The 19228-nt window shown below is 38.0% G+C and overlaps 2 protein-coding genes across 5 annotated transcripts in view; both read right to left on the minus strand.

Moving 5' to 3' along the window:
• The window catches only part of cpne1 (copine I), a 20092-nt gene extending 1006 nt beyond the window's left edge, over positions 1 to 19086 (minus strand). Inside the window, exons 1-17 of one of the 4 annotated variants that reach the window (XM_051122024.1) lie at positions 18960 to 19021; positions 16711 to 16794; positions 9146 to 9277; positions 8548 to 8727; positions 8300 to 8374; positions 7843 to 7914; positions 7580 to 7663; positions 7390 to 7479; positions 5534 to 5629; positions 4770 to 4856; positions 4584 to 4643; positions 4318 to 4451; positions 3187 to 3241; positions 3043 to 3094; positions 2785 to 2918; positions 2400 to 2636; positions 1 to 270 (exon numbers count right to left, since the gene is read on the minus strand). The exon at positions 1 to 270 is cut by the window's left edge and continues 1006 nt beyond it. In XM_051122024.1, the coding sequence (XP_050977981.1) occupies positions 157 to 270; positions 2400 to 2636; positions 2785 to 2918; positions 3043 to 3094; positions 3187 to 3241; positions 4318 to 4451; positions 4584 to 4643; positions 4770 to 4856; positions 5534 to 5629; positions 7390 to 7479; positions 7580 to 7663; positions 7843 to 7914; positions 8300 to 8374; positions 8548 to 8727; positions 9146 to 9277 (1602 nt within the window). In that variant the 5' untranslated portion in view covers positions 16711 to 16794; positions 18960 to 19021 and the 3' untranslated portion in view covers positions 1 to 156. Of the gene's footprint in view, positions 271 to 2399; positions 2637 to 2784; positions 2919 to 3042; positions 3095 to 3186; positions 3242 to 4317; positions 4452 to 4583; positions 4644 to 4769; positions 4857 to 5368; positions 5456 to 5533; positions 5630 to 7389; positions 7480 to 7579; positions 7664 to 7842; positions 7915 to 8299; positions 8375 to 8547; positions 8728 to 9145; positions 9278 to 9715; positions 9833 to 16710; positions 16795 to 18959 lie in introns of those variants that run through there. The other 3 variants (XM_051122025.1, XM_051122022.1, XM_051122023.1) reach the window with 3 other exon arrangements.
• Positions 11899 to 19025, minus strand: rbm12 (RNA binding motif protein 12). The gene is made up of 3 exons (XM_051122014.1): positions 18960 to 19025; positions 16711 to 16794; positions 11899 to 15415 (listed from the first exon to the last, which is right to left on the minus strand). The coding sequence occupies exon 3, from the start codon at positions 15391 to 15393 to the stop codon at positions 12739 to 12741; it is 2655 nt and encodes an 884-aa protein (XP_050977971.1). The 5' UTR covers positions 15394 to 15415; positions 16711 to 16794; positions 18960 to 19025; the 3' UTR covers positions 11899 to 12738.
• Positions 19087 to 19228: the final 142 nt, after the last annotated feature.

The following is a 19228-nucleotide window of genomic DNA, read 5'->3' on the forward strand; positions in this document are numbered from 1 at the left end:
AATAGAAGTCAAGACAAGTGGTCTTCATAAGGGTTTACCATAGGGGTGTTGCTTTCTTTAACAGAGCTGTGGTTCCCTCTAGTGGTGATCCATGCTAATTCTAATTAACTACTATATCTTTTAGATACCTACAATTAAGTCTTCGCAAACTTGTGTCTACTTGGTCGGTGAAGGGGGGTTGACAGGAGCCAGATTTCTCATTTTGAAATATGACACGAGTTGGTTTGGCACCTCAGCTAGAACACTCTGAGCCAGTGCTTCTTTAGGAGCCTAAGGAGAGATGGAGATATTAAAAAGATATGGCATAATTATTGACATCAATGGACATCAATTTAAAGGGAACCCTAAATATAAACTAAATGCTATCTCTTACAGAAATATGTAGTAGAAAACCCATAAAAGATGTTATTTTTAAAAAATTCACAACGTTTTATACATATTTGGGACTATGGCGGGCGCCATTATGATGTGAAATGGTTGCACTCGGTGAGCTACTGGCACTACCTGTTGCTATTTTTTCTGCAACATAACTCTGAAAATGAAATACTGATATGATGACCCCAAGCTACTGAAAGAGCTTACAGGTGGCAATGGATATAAGCGCAGGTTTAAGCCAAATGGTGTACTATTGATTCTAAAGGCCCCCAGATATCGAGTGAAATTCGTGCTGAGAAACTCCTTCATTAGCTGTGGCATCATGACAAGCGTCGACATGTTTACATCCTGCCAGGATGGCATTTAGCGTTTCTTGTCTCTGCGGTTTGTAAGCTCTTTCAGCAGCTGTGGTCTACTAAAAGCCTCAAAGGCATCAGGGCTAAAGTGGACAGAATAAAGGCGCGGGCTTTAGGAAGTTATATTCGTCCACGAGCATCTTCCCATTCTTTTCTCCTCTTATTATCACTAGGAAAAGCAGTGAAGATTTGCATTGCTTCTCGTTGCCCTTCGACTGAAAATTACAACCAAAAGCTGCACAATGTGGCATCACATGAGCATTTTATATTTCTGAGCTGTAGGTGTCAGTAGCTCACAGAGTGCAACAATTTCATGTCATCAAAATAAATGCACTTCCCATAGACCAAAATACGCATAAAATGAACTTTTTAAATAAAGTCTTTCATGGGTTTCTGCTACATATTTCAGTAAGAGACATCATTTATGTCAAGCAATTCAATGTCTTAAAGTAAACTCTCAGAAAAAAAAAAAAAAGGTACAGTTCTGTTGCTGGGGCAGTACCCTAAGGTACAAAAGTGAAAAGGTACATTTTTGTACCTTACCTACCCCCAAACAGCACATATTAGGACATTAAAGGTACATACTGGTACCTCAAAAGTACATATTAGTACTTTAAAAGTGCATATTTGTAGCTTAGGGTACCGCCCCAGCGACTTAACTGTACCTTTTTTTCTGACAGTGTAGTAGTTCACTTCCAGAATAAAAATTTACTGATAATTTACTCACCCCCCTTGTCATCCAAGACGTTCAAGTCTTTTTTTCTTCAGTCGTAAAGGAATTGTTTTTTTGAGGCAAACATTTCAGGATTTCTCTCCATATAGTGGACTTCAATGGTGCCCATGAGTTTGAACTTCCAAAATGCAGTTTAAATGCAGCTTCAAGGGGCTCTAAACGATCCCAGCCCAAGGAAGAAGGGTCTTTATCTAGTGAAATGATCAGTTATTTAAAAAAAACAAAAAAACAATTTATATACTTTTTAACCTCAAATGCTCATCTTGTCTAGCTCTGCGTGAACTCCGTGCACTTCCGGTTCAATACAGTTAGCGCAGGTCGAAAAACTCCCATCTCATTTTCTCCTCCAACTTCAAAATAGTCCTACATCGCTGCAGAAGTACCGAACCAGTGTTTACAAAGTGAACGTGCGAGGAGAGTCAAAACACCCTTCACAAAAAAAGGTAGAACAGCGATGTAGGATGATTCTGAAGTTGGAAATGAGATGGGAGTTTTTCGACATACCGTAACTGCCTTGACCCGGAATGCACAGAGTTTACGCAGAGCTAGACAAGTCAGGCATTTGAGGTTAAAAAGCATATAAATTGTCATTTTTCTTTAGAAAATAATTGATCGTTTTGCTAGATAACCCTTCTTCCTCGGCTGAGATCATTTAGAGCCATTTGAAGCTGCATTTAAACTGCATTTTGGAAGTTCAAACTCAAAGGCACCATTGAAGTCCACTATATGAAGAACATTCCTGAAATCTTTTCCTCAAAAAACATCTTCCTTATGACTGAAGAAAGAAAGACATGAACATCTTTAATGTCAAGGGGGTGAGTAAATTATCTGTAAATTTTTGTTCTGGAAGTGAATTTCTCCATTAATACCCAGGGTTCCCTTTAAGAACTTTGAACAATCATGCGATTCCAATTAATATTTTAAGAGACTCATACATTTGCAAACTGCTTGAAGGGCACAAACTGCACAATATCTCTGGCCACCGGTTCTCCAGTCAAAGATTTTAGAACTCCACTGTCCCCATCCAGAAACTCCATGGCCTTGAAGTCTGCCTCACCCACACCCACAATGATGATGGACATGGGCAGTTTGGAGCTGTTCACAATGGACTGTCTTGTCTGGTCGAGATCAGTGATCTCTCCATCAGTAATGATCAACAGCACAAAGTATTGCTGATTGAGAGAAAGCGAGAGAGAAATACATAATGCTGATGGACTGAATATACCATGGCAAACCACAGATCAAAACGCATGAGTACCCATCAAACCACATCCTATGGATGAGTCATTACTCTACAAAAAAGCACTTGAAGTTACTCACTGCTGCATTCGGCTGCTGGGCGGCTCCAGCTGCAATTCGGGCTACATGATTTATAATGGGGGAGAAGTTGGTGGGTCCATAAAGACGAATTTGAGGCAAAACCATGCGGTAGGCGTCTACAATGCCTTGCACTCCTGCATGGCATAAAAAAAATACATAAGAATATAAGCCAAAAGACACAAACATCTTAGAATATGTTCAAAGTCAGATGTGTAACTTTAATTTCAAATCAAACTTTTCAAACACTGGTACTCTTACCTTGGCAATATGGGCTATTGGGGTTGAAATTCAATGGGAACTCATGGGACACCTAAGAAATTGCAAGGAGGCAGTTTTGTTTGAATTAAATGATTATTGAAATTAATAATAAAGTAAGTATCAAGGGCATCTGTAATGTCTAACCTGGAAGTTTGGAGGCACTTGAGCACCAAATCCAAATGCTGGAAAAAGTTTATCACTACAAGGGTAGACAGAAAAAAAATACTAAAGATGAACGGACGTAGAAAGAAGTCTCTATGCTCACCAAGGCTGGACTTACAGCCTTAAGTTAAAAAAAATATTATGAAATATTAATATAGTTCAGAATAACTGTAAAATATAATTAACATTAATATAATTTCAGCATCCATCCCCCTCCAGCTTCTTGTCAACTGCTGAAAAACAGTTGTGCTGCTTGAATTTATTTTTCTTTAAAAACTGACATTTTTTCAGGTTTCAAATAAACAAAAAGTGAAGAACTGCATTCATTTGAAATAGAAAACATTTGCAACATTATTGTCTTTACTGTTACTTTTGATTGATTTAATGCATACATACTAAATAAAAGTATTATTTCTTCCTAAAAAAATAAATTTCAAACAACTATTTCTATATTTTCCCTATACTACTGGTCAAAAGTTTATGAACAGTAAGATTTTTAATGTTTTTAAAAAGTCTCTTCTGCTCACCAAGCCTGCATTTATTTGATCCAAAGTACAGCAAAAACAGTAAAATTTTGAACCATTTTATTATTTAAAATAACTGTTTTCTATTTAAATATATTTTAAAATGTAATTTATTCCTGTGATTTCAAAGCTGAATTTTTAGCATCATTACTCCAGTCACATGATCCTTCAGAAATTATTCTAATATTCTGATTTGCTGCTCGAAAAACATTTATTATTATTATTATTATTATTATTATTAATAAAAAATGTTTTTGAACAGCAATTCAGCACATTAGAGTGATTTCTGAAGGATCATGTGACACTGAAGACTGGAGTAATGATGCTGAAAATTTAGCTTTGATCACAGGAATAATGTACATTTTATAATATAATATATTCAAATAAAAAGCAGTTATTTTAAATAGCAAAAACATTTCACAATTTTATGGTTTTTATTGTACTTTGGATCAAATAAAGAGATTTCTTTAAGCCTAAAAACAATTTTTTCAATGCACTGCTCAATGGGTGAACATATATTAGTTTGCAGCAGCACTGAATTGTTTTAGACAGCTGGTGGAAAGTCTATGGACAAAAATTGTTCTCTTACGTGTCGTAGTCTTGGACTACCTGGCCAACAGACCAGATGGCTGACAGATACTGGTTCACGCCATTAGGGCTGAGATAGTGCAGGGAGTCAGGGGAGCGGGGGTCTCCATTAGAGCCAGTGAAGTCAATGCCCACCTAAAACCGAAAAATATTCACCTATAAACCATACAGCCTCAAATTTACAATGTTCAGCATTAGACCAATTTATTACATCAGCATGTAAACGAAAGCTATCAGAAGCAAATATTACGGCATGACTGATCTTACCGTGAAGTTAATTTGGCAGCCTCCCATCACATAATCCAGAAATGAATACTGTACCTCAAGCTGAAAGACAGTGTGGGGATTATTTATTATCATTAGCATAAAATTATTCTTACTTGCAACTATAAGAGGTATAACACAACACTGTTTAGTTTATTTTTATACATAACAGATGAAGGTCGTTCAAACCTTGCAGTACTTAATCCTGACGACTCCAGAATTCTTATAACTCTTTTTCTTCTTTTGCTTCTCTGGATGAATGCATTCAAACTCAACCTATAAAAATGAAAACGTTTCACTTATGACCTACATACTCAGAAATTATAGAAGTAAATAGATAGGAAATTAATATGAAGAAAAGGAAGTGTTTTACTGTTAAAGGAGAAGTCCACTTCCAGAACAATAATTTACTCACCCCCTTGTCACCCAAGATGTTCATGTAAATTGTAAAAAGTATGCAAATTTTTATTTTTTGAAAAAAATGACAGATCGTTTCAGCAGATAAGACCCTTCTTCTTCGGCTGGGATAATTTAGAGCCCTTTGAAGCTGCATTTAAACTACATTTTGGAAGTTTAAAATCGGGGGCACAATTGAAGTCCATTATATGAAGAAAAATTCTGAAATGTTTTCCTCAAAAACCATCATTTCTTTACGTCTGAAGACAGAAAGACGAACATCTTGGATGACAAGAGGGTGAGTAAATTATTTGTGAACTGTTGTTCTGGAAGTGGACTTCTTTAACACAAGGACAACAAGAAAGGCTGGAGCAGTGAAGGTGCAGTCTCACCGGGGCTTTCTGCAGATCTGACACATTAGTTTGAAACACACCAATGAGATCATGAGTGCCATCGCTATCATAATCATAACAATGAACCTAAAACAAAAAGCCACGGACAGACAGAAAGAAAAAGAAGATGTTTAGAGAAAACGAACAGACACGCATCCTGCTCACCGCATTGTCTTTAGCCTCCATTAGTTTAGCGGTGGTGCAGGTGAACTCTCCTATCATGTCTGAGCTTGTGTCTTCATCCTTATCGTAACAAGTTACCTAGCAATTAGACAAAGCTTTAGTCTAAGGACTAGGACAACTGAAAATGCTGGCTGACAGTGTCATTGGCCCCTTAAAACAGGTACACAGTTATATTTTCATGATACTATGTGTCCGACCATCTGATCTAAACCTGGGTTTTGTACACCACTGTTCAAATAGTTTGGGATTATCAAGATTTTTTTTTTTTTTTTTTTTAAGAATTCATAGTGAAGGGTGCATTAAAAAAAAAAAGATCAGAAGTAACAGTAAAGACTTTTGTTTTTGCCTCAAATGACTACCATTTCAAATAAAAGCTGTTGTTTTAAAGGACATACATCTTCTAAAACAAAGATTCACATATAATGTACTCACCCCCTTGTCATCCAAGATGTTAATGTCTTTCTTTCTTCAGTCGTTAAGAAATTGTTTTTTGAGGAAAACATTTCAGCATTTTTCTCCATATAATGGACTGATATGGTGCCCCGATTTAGAACTTTCAAAATGCAGTTTAAATATGACTTCAAACGATCCCAAATGCAGTTGTAAATGATCCCAGCTGAGGAAGAAGGGTGTTATCTAGCGAAACGATCTGTTATTTTCATTTAAAAAAATACAATGTAAATACTTTTTCATCTCAAACGCTCGTCTTCCTCTCCCTGAACTCTGTATATTCTAGTTCAAGACAGTTAGGGTATGTCGAAAAACTCATTGTATTTTCTCCCTCAACTTTAAAATTCATCACTGCAGAAGTACCAACACAGTCTTTGCAAAGTGAACATGCAAAGACGATCAAACACCCCTGACAAACAAGGTAAAACAGTGATATAGGACGATTTTGAAGTTGAGGGAGAACATGAGATGGGAGCTTTTCGACATACCCTAACTGTCATGAACCGGAAAAAAAACGGTCCAGGCAGAGTAAGACAAGATGAGCGTTTGACATTAAAAAGTATATAAACTGCATTTTTTAAATGAAAATAACCAATCGTTATGCTAGATAAGACCCTTCTTTCTCGGCTGGTACAACCACATTTGGGATCGTTTGAAGCCGCATTTAAACTGCTTTTTGGAAGTTCAAAATCAGGGCACCACATCAGTCAATCATATGGAGAAAAATCCTGAAATGTTTTCTTAAAAAAAAAACAATTTCTTTACGACTGAAAAAAGAAATACATAAACATCTTGGATGACAAGGGGGTGAGTACATTATATGTAAATCTTTGTTTTAGAAGTGGACTTGTCCTTTAAAACAACAGCATTTATTTAAAATGGTAATTATTTGAGGCAAAAACAAAAGTCTTTACTGTTACTTAAAGTGAGTACATTATACGTGAATCTTTGTTTTAGAAGTAGACTTCTCCTTTAACTTTCTGTTCTTAAAAGAACCCTGAAAAGAATGTTTCAGTTTCCATATTTAAAAAAATATTAAAACAAAAAGCAGTTATTTTAAATTGTAATAATATTTCACAGTATTGCTGGTTTTACTGTATGTTTGATCATATTAACGTACCAGTGGTGAGCACAGGAGGCTTCTTACTGATACCAAACTTTTGAACAGTATGTATGCGTGAAAAAAGTTCCTTGATGGGAAAAGCCAAGTGTTCATGTTATTCTCAATTATATTTGATGACCAAAAGCACCAACTTCTCCCTGTTATCCTAAAGATAAATGTGCTGTCTCTTAAATAAACAGTGTTTTAACATGCATAGTAAAATGGTCTTAAATGAAGATGACAAACGTAAATCTGAGTGAGCATTAAAAAAAAAAACCTCTGATACCTTGATTGGTTTATTCAGGTCACCACTGCAGAATGTATGCAAGGAAACCATAAACTTTTTCCAAGATGGATTCAAATTATTCTTGATGACCTATTTATAACAGAAAAAAAGTCAAAACAACCATCAGCACAAGTGGAATAAACAATTAACTGTTTTACAAATTAAAAAGCAAGTGAAAGGGGGTAAAAACCTCTGTCCTGTGAACTAACTGCCACTTCCCATCATCATCTTGCTTGAAAAACTCCAAAAATGGATCAGACTTCCCAAACATATCCTGAAAGTAGTAGTGAAAAATAATGTGCATCTTCCATAGAACTCATAAAAGTTTATATTATAACTGCATTTACTCTGAATATAGCAATCATTGTTGTGGTAAGATAACAGTAATAATACTTGATAAAGTACAAATTATAATTAGTTACAAGCAAGAACACAGAGGCTGATTATGTCTACCTTTTTATCCAGGTTTTTGGCCTCCACTTCCATCACAACAGCCCTGTTGTCCTTCACCTCATCAGCTGTGACCTTTGCAAAAAGCAAACAATGGGGGGGACAAAAGTTGATTGACACAACTGTTGCATAAACTTCCAAAAAAAAAAAAAAAGAAAAAAAAGAAGAGGAATCGCCACACGGTAATGACAACCTTTGCATACATTCACAAATGCAAATACCATTTTGCTCAAACAGAGGGCTTTTGTGGTTTACTAAAAACTCTTGTATGATATTCAAATTATTCATTCTTTTGTGAAGCCCTTAAACTCTCCTAGAAATAAAGATACCGCAAATGCAAATTAATTCAATTATCAGGTCTGTAAAACATTTATCAGGAAGGTGGTAAAACTGTCATGTGATAAACTTTCATTTTCTTTTACCAATGTTGCCATTTTATAAAGTGTTTATGAACACACACCGTTATTGTGCCTTTCCCAGCTGGTTTTCCTGCCTTGAGCTGAAGGGGTCTGGTAATCTTCCTACTTGACACAATCTGTTGTAAAGTTTGGTGTGTCAAAAAAGCCATGAATTAGAATGTATTGTTACCACTAAAACACTGTTAAGGATATGTTATACATTTTTAATGACGTACAGAGCCACTAACATCACATAACAGAGATCACAGGATATGTGCATTTCACTGTAACACTTCTCACAATACATTACCTGGCCAAGAGTGCACTCAAAGCCTCCCAGGAAGTCATCATCTTTGAGATCAACAGACTTGTTGTCAATATCATAGACGCCAAACTTCAGCTTCTGCACCTTTTCAAAGTGGTAGTCGATGTGAAGCTTTGTGGAGAACTCGGGGTCCTGGCAATTCTTCACTCTCTCTGTACGTTGAACCTGCAATGATCACATACATTAAGCAAGGATAAATGTGTGTGTATACGTATATACGTGTGATGTGGGGGTGTGTGTACATATATACACACACAAAATAAAAAGAAAACAAGTAGAATAGAAAAGGAATAGGGAATGCTAGTCAGAGGATCTTTTTATAAAAAAATTAAACAAGTCAAAAGAATAGAAAGAGAATAGGAATAGTGTCAGAGAGTCGTATTTTAATTATAAATACAACGAAAACAATTAGATAGAATAGAAAAAGTCAATTTCGTAATGGTGTCAAGCAGTGACTTTGTTATGCAACTTTAGTACTTTCCCCCCCAATAAAAACTGTTACAGTGTCACTTTTGTCTGTCAGCTGCTGTTATACATAGTAAAAAAGAAATGTTATTTAATTGCAATGCAGCTAAATGCATACCTCCGCCCATTTGTCATCCCCGATGCTTTGCAGCAGAACACAGAGTGGATCAGATTTGGATCCAACATCTTTATCCAGAAGATTATTGCAAGAGATGGAGAGCTCGACCTTCGACACACAATGAGCGGCCATCTGAAAACCACAACAGACACAAACTTGTGTAAAGTTTTTGCCTCGAAGCTAAACAGCTTATGTGGATCACCGAAGCGTGCAAACGTGAGGAAGTGAAATATTTTGGTGAAAAAGGGAAAGAAATGTTCAAAAGAACGCGTTCCGCTTTACTTATCCGTAGGAAAGTAAAACAAAACTCCACATAATTTTCGAATAATACATGGCCAGTTTCACAACACAATGCGTTTTAATACAAAAAACAAAGGAATGTGAGGTAAACATCGTATTTGAGGGCCTAAATATCAGTAATTCAGACTTTCCAACAGTCACGCCTTAAATGTGTCAAACGCGGTTAAAACATTTATGCATTGCTTAACGGCGCACCTCGAATCTAAAACATGCAACCCGCTATTATAAAACAAACTGACAAATGCGACCATGAAATCAAAAATATCATACCCTTAATTTTCAAACTGTAGAAACTGCTAGGAAATACTCTGTGCCAACACTGCCTACTACTACCGTCTCCACCCTAACACGTTCATGTAATATAAAATGAGCAGGGCGGTGCCATTCAGTTCTTCTCCAGACGTGCAACGCTATTGGTCAGAACGCCAGCTGAAAGTGTGCAGCGATTGGCCAGAAGCCTGTCAATCACCGCACCAGCACACAGCAGAGAGCACTGTGCACTAAACTAACGTGGACTGACTCATTACACTGAGAACAGAGCAACAATTCTCATTTTAACTTACACTCATCATACTTTACATAATAAAACACGCGTCTAAACAGTACTAGCAACTTAATCTAGAAATAATACCGTTTGAGTATTGAATAATTCATAGCTCACTGCATGAGTTCGTAATACTTTCATGTACAACCAACAGAGCACCGATCATTCAGCAGCTTTATATTTGTTAGGTATTCTACCAGCGTGTCAGTTTGATCTGTAGTGCCACAGCACAGTTACTAGACTGGTTAAAGCTCAACCTGTCGTAGCAACTAGGTTAAAAAAACAACTAGCAGAGGCGGAGCGTGCTTTCCTTGACCGCTATGTCTCCATAGTAACACAGATTCCACAACTGGGCCAAATCATTTGCAAAAAGCGAGCAAACAATACAAAAGCACCTAATTTGATGGACTCTTTAAGAGTGAGAAATTAAAGGCGTCTGTGCCTTCTTGATATGCAGTGCACTCAAAATTTAAAATGTACACAAGTCTTAAAAATGTCTTGAGAAACAAACTTAAATCTCACCAATTCAATCACCACAGCAAAGCAATGTTATAACTTGCACATCCTTTAGAAACAGCATTTCAATTGCATACCTCCACAAAAATCAAATTTAGTTTTGCAATACCAGTTCAAATATTTCCAAAATTAATGCGTCAATGCATAGCAGCAGTTTATTTCTCAAACAAGAATGACTATTCAAATACAGCAATTTCCATTTTTTTTTCCACATAATGCATTCTTCCTTTGAAATATTAAAAGAGCAAACACTATTAAATCTACTATAGGCTATTAAATAAACAATCCAATGCTCACAGGTAGTTTATAGCAGTATTAATGTCTTTAACACTTACCTGAACATGAACATGTTAATCAGGAAGGCTCAGTGTCAAAAAGGCACAAAGTAAAATATGCAGTCCACAAAGCTGGAGAATGCAAAACAGCAGAAATGCACTTAACGACTTATTAATTTAATTCGAAAGCATTTCACAATAACAAAAGTACAATATCAACCCATATAAAAATAACTTAAATAACCATGATCTCACACCCAGTGCAAGCAGATTCAAAGCATCAAAGAACAGCATTTGAGAGCAATCCCACTTAACCTGCTTTGATAGAAATGCATTGAGAATGTACAGAATTTTTTGAAAACCAGGTTGGAAGAGAGAAATGACAACCATGTGCTACTTGAAGGTTTTTAGAAAAGCTTGTGCAGCATAACATCATTTGCCATCATAATCCACAGCCAAAACAATGAAACATTTTATGCGCCTCTCATCAGCGCAGTTTGTATGAGAATTGCGTATCCCCTCATATAATTCAGAACAAAGTTCAAAAACAGCCATATTCAAAAATGTATTCCTCTTTATTTTTACACATGGAAACACCGCATTATTAAATAGCCATCTGTTGCACAACTAGGGCAGAATTTCATTAGTTGTTGATCCAAACGCTATATTTTCGGCATAAGACTACATCTATACTGGTGTAGTTCAACAGAATCTTAACTAAAATTATTACTCAACTGAACAAAATCTTTTCCACTCTTATAAAAAACAAAAAAACAAAACAAAAACGTATTTAACAGTATGACTCTTTTACCTGAAATGCTTAGTTGTAACAGAAAATATTAAGCATTGCCTTCTCATCCCAGGTATTTAAAAAATACATTTTAAATCATACATAAGGTGATAAAAGGTCAAGGCTGCAATATAAAGACAGTCTAAAGCAACAAGCAATCGATTAGAACTACAGTCTCATCTCTACAATAACACATCTGATGAAAATATTTTAAATATAGTTTAATATGGGAAACAAGGAAGTCACAGCAAAACATTTTATTGTTCATATCTGAACTGAAAAGAAAAAAACAGAAGCACAGGAGAGAACACAATACCTTTAAGTGTCATCATTTGCAGGAATGGCATTTTATTGACAAAAGTAGCTGGAACGTATTTACAAGAGAAAAAGCGCTGGAACGTCAATAACTAAGCATAACAATTAAATCCATTTCAACAACAGTTAAAAAAAAAAAGCCAAACATCCAAAAAAAAAAGAAAGCTATCAAACACCACAGCAATGAGAAGAAAAGCTAAGCAAAGAGAGTAAAATGCTTTCATATACATATTACAATGTGGCATTTGCTTCACATCCCCGCTTAGCATTTACAGAATTGGTTTGACATCAGGCTTTTTAAAGCAATCCAATGTGACAGCAACAGATATTGATAAAGACATGAACATTTGCATTTTATTGACATAGAGAAAAGCTTGCAGCAGAGAGCAAACATTGTAACTGAAGTATAGGCATGAATTTAGCACACAATGCACGGCAGCACGATTATACCTCAGAAGGAAACGTGTAGATGCAACATGGATCATATACAGGTGTGAAAAACTTGAGCGGAGGCACAAAATGCGCAAACATACTTGCCAGTTAACCTCCATCGCAGATATTAGGCTCTATTGAACATACCCCTATAAAGAAGCCCCTCTTTTAGATCTGCAGAAGTGAACTAACACATTATTGACCTCAAGTCTTAAACAATGCTGTTGAGAGGAATTTAAAATAAACAGTCTTTCCTTAGTTATGTCATGCTTCATATAACTACAGTCTTGGATAAATAAAGTGTCCAGAAAAAAAGAAAATCTAATACTCATCAGTTTCTTCTTCTGTACATAAAAACAACCAGATACGGTATTTTTTTTTTCAGAAAAACGTGTCAAAAGGTAAGACATGGAAGTTGCTTTCATCCCAAAGTGATCTTAACTTTTCTTGCCCCAATGGGCCTATCATTCAGGTCCATAACAGCAGCCATTGCTTCATCATGGGAGTCAAAAGCAACCATCGCTTCCCCAGTGGGCAAACCTTTCTCATTGAATTGCAAGCACACAGAACCAGGCAACACTTGATAGCCGTAGAAGAAATCAATAATCTCATCAACGGTCACAGTAAATGGCATGTTTTGAATTTTGACAATGGTGGGCCGCTGATTACCTGGACCACCGCTGGATGGTCCTCTTAAACTCTCAGAAGCTGGCCGCTGACCTTGGCTACCGCCACGATTTTGGTTGACTGCTTTACGAGAAGATCCATTATCAAACGGTGGGATGCCCCGTAGGGGCTCTAGCGCGCCAACAAAGCCGGAAGGTGCGGTGCTGCCGTCAGGTCTAAAACCAGGGTGCTCTAGAACAGGACCGGGCAGAGGTCCTCCAACCATTGGCGGGGGAACGCTAAGCGAGACGTCGCCCAAAGCAGCGCCAAGTGGTGGCAAAGGTGGTGGACCTGCCAGTCCATTACCTGGGGCAACGAACGGGTTGACAAAAGGGGGACCGTTGCCAAGGGTTCCTACAGCATTTCTCAGAAAACTGAACTCATCGCCAGTCATTCCTGGAAAAGCGTGAGGTGCTTGGGGAACTTGGGACTGGGGCTGAGTATGTACATGGGCATGGGCATGAGCATGAGCATGGGCATGAGCATGGGCATGGGCATGGGCGTGAGAATTTCCTTGGGATTTCTGGCCTCTTTTTGCCTGGGGAGGAGGATTTCTCTCAACTTCCTTCATCTGCTCGAACGTTACCAAATGAACAAAGGCATCCCTGCCGTTCAATTTCTGCCTATGTAGTCTCTCTGCTTTAAGTGCGTCCTCATCAGACTTAAACTGCACAATAGCCTGGCCAAGCCCGTTCCCATTTGCGTCAACTAGCACCTTAAGGCTTTCCTCAAACAACTGAATGCCATCAAGAAACAGACGGACATCTTTCTTTGTCACGTTATAGGGAATATTGGTTATGTGAGCACAGTTCTTGGCACTCTTTCCTCCTTCACCTGAGCTATTCTTCTGATCACCTTGGGATCCCTGCATTCGTTTGCGAATGGCGTCTATCTTTTCATACATGTTTTTCTTTGTGATCGGATGCACCTGTATGAAGCGACTACCCATGTACTGCATATGGCATCCGAGAGCAGCTTTGTAGTCCGTTTCATTCCTAAACTCAACAAATCCCTCACCGGTAGCCCTGCCATTGGGCCCATACGCAATATAAATGCTATCTTCAACAATGTCAAGATTTTTGAAAAACTCAAAGATCTGCTTGTTTTCTGCTTCATATGGGAGTCCTTTCAGATATACACAGAATTCTAGTTTGTGGGGAGAACGAGATCTGGCTCGTTCGCGGCCAGAGGGTGGTGGAGAATTGGCGCTTCTGCGACGATGCCGGTTGTGTTCGGAGTCGCCACCTGATTTAGACTGTCCCGCACTCTCTCTCCACTGTCGCTCTGTAGCTGGAGAAACCTCGACGTATCTTTGGCCTATCATTCCTGCATTTCTTTTCAGAGCCTCAAAAGACTCTTGGGGTGAGAAGAACTTAACCAACGCCCTGCCGTTGTTTCTACCCAGGTTGTCTTTGAGCAAGCGAACGGACTCGATTCCAAGTCCCTGGAAAAAATCTCTAACTTCATTTTCAGTGACTGAAAACGGAAGGCCGTGTAGATGAATGTAAAACTCATCTGGGTTTGTCACTGATGATTTCATGTGAGCTTGGAGGTTCAGGGGGTTTAGAGGGTTTAAGGGATTCAGGAACATTGGATTGGGATTTCCGAGAGACAGTGGACCGGAGGCTAAACCACCGGTGACAGGGCCAACTGGGGGAGGGACGCCGGGGTTGAATGGTGGAAGCGCAGATAGGTGTGGCATGTGTGCAATGGGAGGGACCGGAGGCACTGACGTGAGCGGATTAACAGTTGGAACCGGTGGCATTGTGGACACTGGTGGCGGTACTGGTATGGGGGGCATCGGTGGTAGAGTTGGCATGGTGGGCAAGGGAGGTATTGGGGGCGGTACAGAGTTCAACGACGACATTGCTGTGGTCATTGTGGATCCCAAACTAAGACTTGGGCTGCTGAAATTGTTAAAGTTTGGGGGCATGTTGCCCATTGTAGTGGTTGAAAATGTGGGGACAGTCTTGTTGCTTACAGGCTCGTGTGTTGACACTGCTGTGGTGGCTGTAGTTGAAGTTGTGTTACTAAAGCCTTGTGCTGTGGTTGGCAAGTTACCTCTTCCACTTCCACCAGTACTAACCGGTGGACCAGGCCTACTGCCATTTCCTGTGGCAACCTCTGCGCTGCCAGTTTCAAAGCGCCTACGGCTGAGCTCGATCATATTTTGCATTTCGGTTTTGCTACTCAGCAACAGAGAAACTTTGGACCCTTTGATCGACCCCCCTGTGCGCATCATCCCAAGCCTTGCATCTTCATCTGTGGCGAACACGATAAAAGCCTCACCGTGTTCACCCCCTACAATATGCACACCACCATCCGGGATGGTCAATCCAGAGAAGAAATGGCGTATGTCCATAGTCCCAGCCACAATGGGGAGACCCTGCAAACGGATGACCACAGCCATGCTGAGGTGCAACAACAAACACCTGTAGATGAAAGAAGGCAACGACTGTCAGGCTATGGTAAAAGGCAGAAAACCAGTATACAATCCACAAGAAGACAATTAACAGCAAGACCAAAGATTATGTGAGAAAACACATTATAGCAGAATAAATAGCGCTTGAATTTTAACACTGCGAAGCCAGTATGAAACAAATTTTTAGCTCATCACATTGTTTAGTGGCTTTGTAGATGTAGCCAAAGCACACTACCATATTTCATTTCATTTCATAGCATGCAACAGCAGTTTATTATAAAAATCAAATCAGAACAATATATGACTAATGAATTGAGCTGAACAAACCTTAACAACAGCAATTTTCAAAGTGCATTTAAAACCATTTTTAAACACAATCTTGAAACACTACATAAAATACTGTTAAACATCCCAATTGCATGAGTTTAACTGACAACGTAACTCACAATCTTCAAATGTAACAGGGGGCCCAACCACTAATACCATTTGGTATTTTGTATTAAGCAAATATGGCGCAGCCCACTGATTTTCAATTCTGATCCTGGGGACCCACAGCACTGCACATTTTTATATTATCTGACACATTCAGTCACAAAAGATCTCTTCTAATGAGCTGATAATTGAAATGTTTTAAATAAAGAACATGTACAAAATATGCTGTGGATTGAAAACCACTGGTGTAGCCTATTCTACAGTGTCTCTGACTTAATGGTTTACTGACCACAGGGTTCCCAAACCTTTTGACCCATAGATTTCTATGGCTTTTATAGTCACCTGTGATTAATGGATAAGCATTTTTTCCAAATCATTTTTAAAAATAAAAAAATAAAAATAGAGACTGCACTCAACAAAAACAATTTATAGCTTAGCTGACCAATTATTTAGGAGCTGAGCAGAACCAGAAAAACTTGCGTTGCATGACTCAAGCATTTTTCCAGACTTAAAAATCCCAATTTCAAATTTCTTCAATTTCAACAACTGTGGGAACCGTAAATAAGCTTAGATATGCTCATTTTACTGTAGCCACCAACAACCTAAAAGAAAGATTGGCAGCAGTTTTCTTATTGTCCCCCACAACTTTAATAGCATTGTTTAAAAAATAAAAGAGAGAGAAAGAGAACTGCATTGTAGATAGTGTCAACCATTCGAACAGAACGCATATATTACAATACATTTTAAGATAACAACAATAAACCACATTTCTAGATTCTAAATGAAGGCTTTTTTTTTTTTCAATAATTAAAAAAAGTAGTAGTTGACCAAACATCTCCAAGTTTAGTTGACTAAGATCCCTCGAATGCTTACCTGTATTAAAAGTGCTGCTTCGTTACAAGATGCACAGGATACCCAATCCAATCCTGACGGCAATCATTTAAAATCAATTCTTGACTGTAATAAAAAGAATAAACGGAGGGAAATATATGTAAACAGCATTAGAACAAGCATACCCATGAGTGTCTCCAAGAAAAACATTCAGTGCCAGCCATTTCCAGCCCATTTAGTATAACAGATTCTTGTACAACAAAACTAAAAGTTTAATCACCACTTGTGCACATCAGATGTTGGCCAGCTGCTTCGCAAAAGCCATACACATAAAAATTGGTCTTAAAACGCATGCATGTCATGTATTTCAAGAACCCAGCAAACATTCATTCTTAACAGCAACACAAAACATTTTTGAACATTTTCAAATAACAGAAAGGGAAAAAAACAGATGTCAAAGCATGTTAAGCTATAAAAACAGATTGTGACCTTCCATGGAGTGAATCTAACATCTGATAATGTTGATGAAGTTGTGAGCAAAGTGTAAGAAATGTAATTAAAGTGCATATCTAACAGTATCTGGCTTTTGTCAGCCTGACATGTATTTCTGAATTGCAAAATAGTAACCTGTAAACATACAGAAAAACAGAAGAAGGCCAGTTTGACAGCAAGAACAACTGTACAACCACTGTACATTTTTAGAAACCTTTCTTCACTATCACACTACACAGAGAATATGAAATTTACACTTGACTCAATCCATGACACATTAAACCTCCTGAAAATAGAAACTCTCATTATTTACTCACATTCAAGACTCCAGTTCATCTCTGGAAACCCAAAGAGATTTCATATCCTTTCCACTTAAAGTCCATGCAACTAAACGTAATATACCAAAAAGTACAAAAAGAAATAATCCATATGAATTGAGGGGCGTAATCAAAATCTTCTGAAGAGACATGACCACTTCATATAATAAACAGATTTAATTCAGACACATAAACAATCACCAACTCTCATACATGGAGCCTAACAAAGATAAAGAAAAGCTCAAAGATGCTTGCTTGATGCACGAGAACAAATCTCCTCATTCTCCAAGATGTTGATTAAACCTCACATTTTCAATGGATTACTCTTGCGGTCTCTTTATGTACTTTTTGATGTGCTCTAGTTTCAAAGGACGGATAGATAGGTTTCCTTAAAAATATTTTATTTGTGTTTCAAAGATGACTGAAAGTGTTATCAGTTTGGGTGAGAAATGTGCAATTTTCATTTCTGGGTGAACAGTTTAAATGGGAGAAACGTATTTGATCCCCTACCACCAGAAACCACAAAACTAGGTTAGTTTTTACATAAAGAGTGTATTTAAACCAAAATGTGACAAACTCCTACATTTAAATAACATTAAAACAACCCAAAACTGGTAACTAGGTCACCTTAATCACAGACCACTAACCATAAACCTGAATGCATGTAAAAACAGATAAAAACAACCAACAACCAACTAATTAAATACAACACCAAGGTAGAAGTCTGCTAAATGAACCTTGAAAACATTATAAAAACCCTTAACTTACAGATTTCTATTGCAGCAACGCTTTTCACGTAAACCAAAATCTCCAATGCCACAACGTCAGATTTATGCTCAAATATGACGAAGTGCTACAAACTTAAGACAACATCGAACATGAAATGAGCTTCATACGGGGTACATTGCAAATTATTTGTCAAATAGAGCGTATTCACGTTTGCAGCTTGCTTTTGTAAGAACCACCAACCACTGAAATACAAGTGAGAATCATAACAATGGACACAGAGAGGTATGACCAGCCGTTCGAGAAAAGCTTTGAAACACAGCACTCTTTGATTTCTTGAATAAGAAAAACATCTAGCTGAATAAGAGTTTAACAATAACATCCATGGCATGGCGTCATCAGCCATTCAAACCTCAAAACCAGCGAGATGACAAAATGGCGCCGTCTGTATTTACAAGCGCAAATGGGCTGATGCCGTTTACGACAGAAACAAAGCTCGCTGCTACTCTCTGAATCGTTCAATTCAGCATAGCACTTCTCAGAAATAAGAAAACAACATACCCGTTGCACAAGAAGGAAAAGATGCCTGGCTAGCTCCGTATTACCCATTTAAACAAAACTAAGTTATGTCGTTTGCTTGCAGCTCACAATCATCCTGCCCTCCATTAAACCACTGCATTTTTGCAAATGTCGACAGTGTTGTGTATGGCTACATGAAATACATTGTGTGTATTGATGTACTTTGCATATTCTTACCGAAATTATTTGACTTAAATGATCTTTTTAAAACAATAAAGACGAAACGCTTCAGTTCTGCTCTTCCACCTCTTGTTCTTCAGCGTCTGGTTGTGCTCGATCTACTCTGTATCGACACTGGAAAGAGAGCGACGGCGCATGCGCTCCTGTAAGCCAATCAGTAAACGCACTGCACAGGCGCATGGTGTAGTGGGCGGGTCTGGGCCGGGACACGCCTCCTCAGCCGGACAGAGTGGCAGAAAGTGGTGTTGGGGGAAACGCGTTACAAG

The sequence above is a fragment of the Labeo rohita genome, chromosome 11, assembly GCF_022985175.1.
Source record: "Labeo rohita strain BAU-BD-2019 chromosome 11, IGBB_LRoh.1.0, whole genome shotgun sequence".
NCBI classification, from domain to species: Eukaryota; Metazoa; Chordata; class Actinopteri; order Cypriniformes; family Cyprinidae; genus Labeo; species Labeo rohita.

Bases quoted from the DNA above. Each gene is read 5' to 3' on its own strand.
- rbm12 (XM_051122014.1), bottom strand. From the start codon at position 15,393: ATGGCTGTGGTCATCCGTTTGCAGGGTCTCCCCATTGTGGCTGGGACT.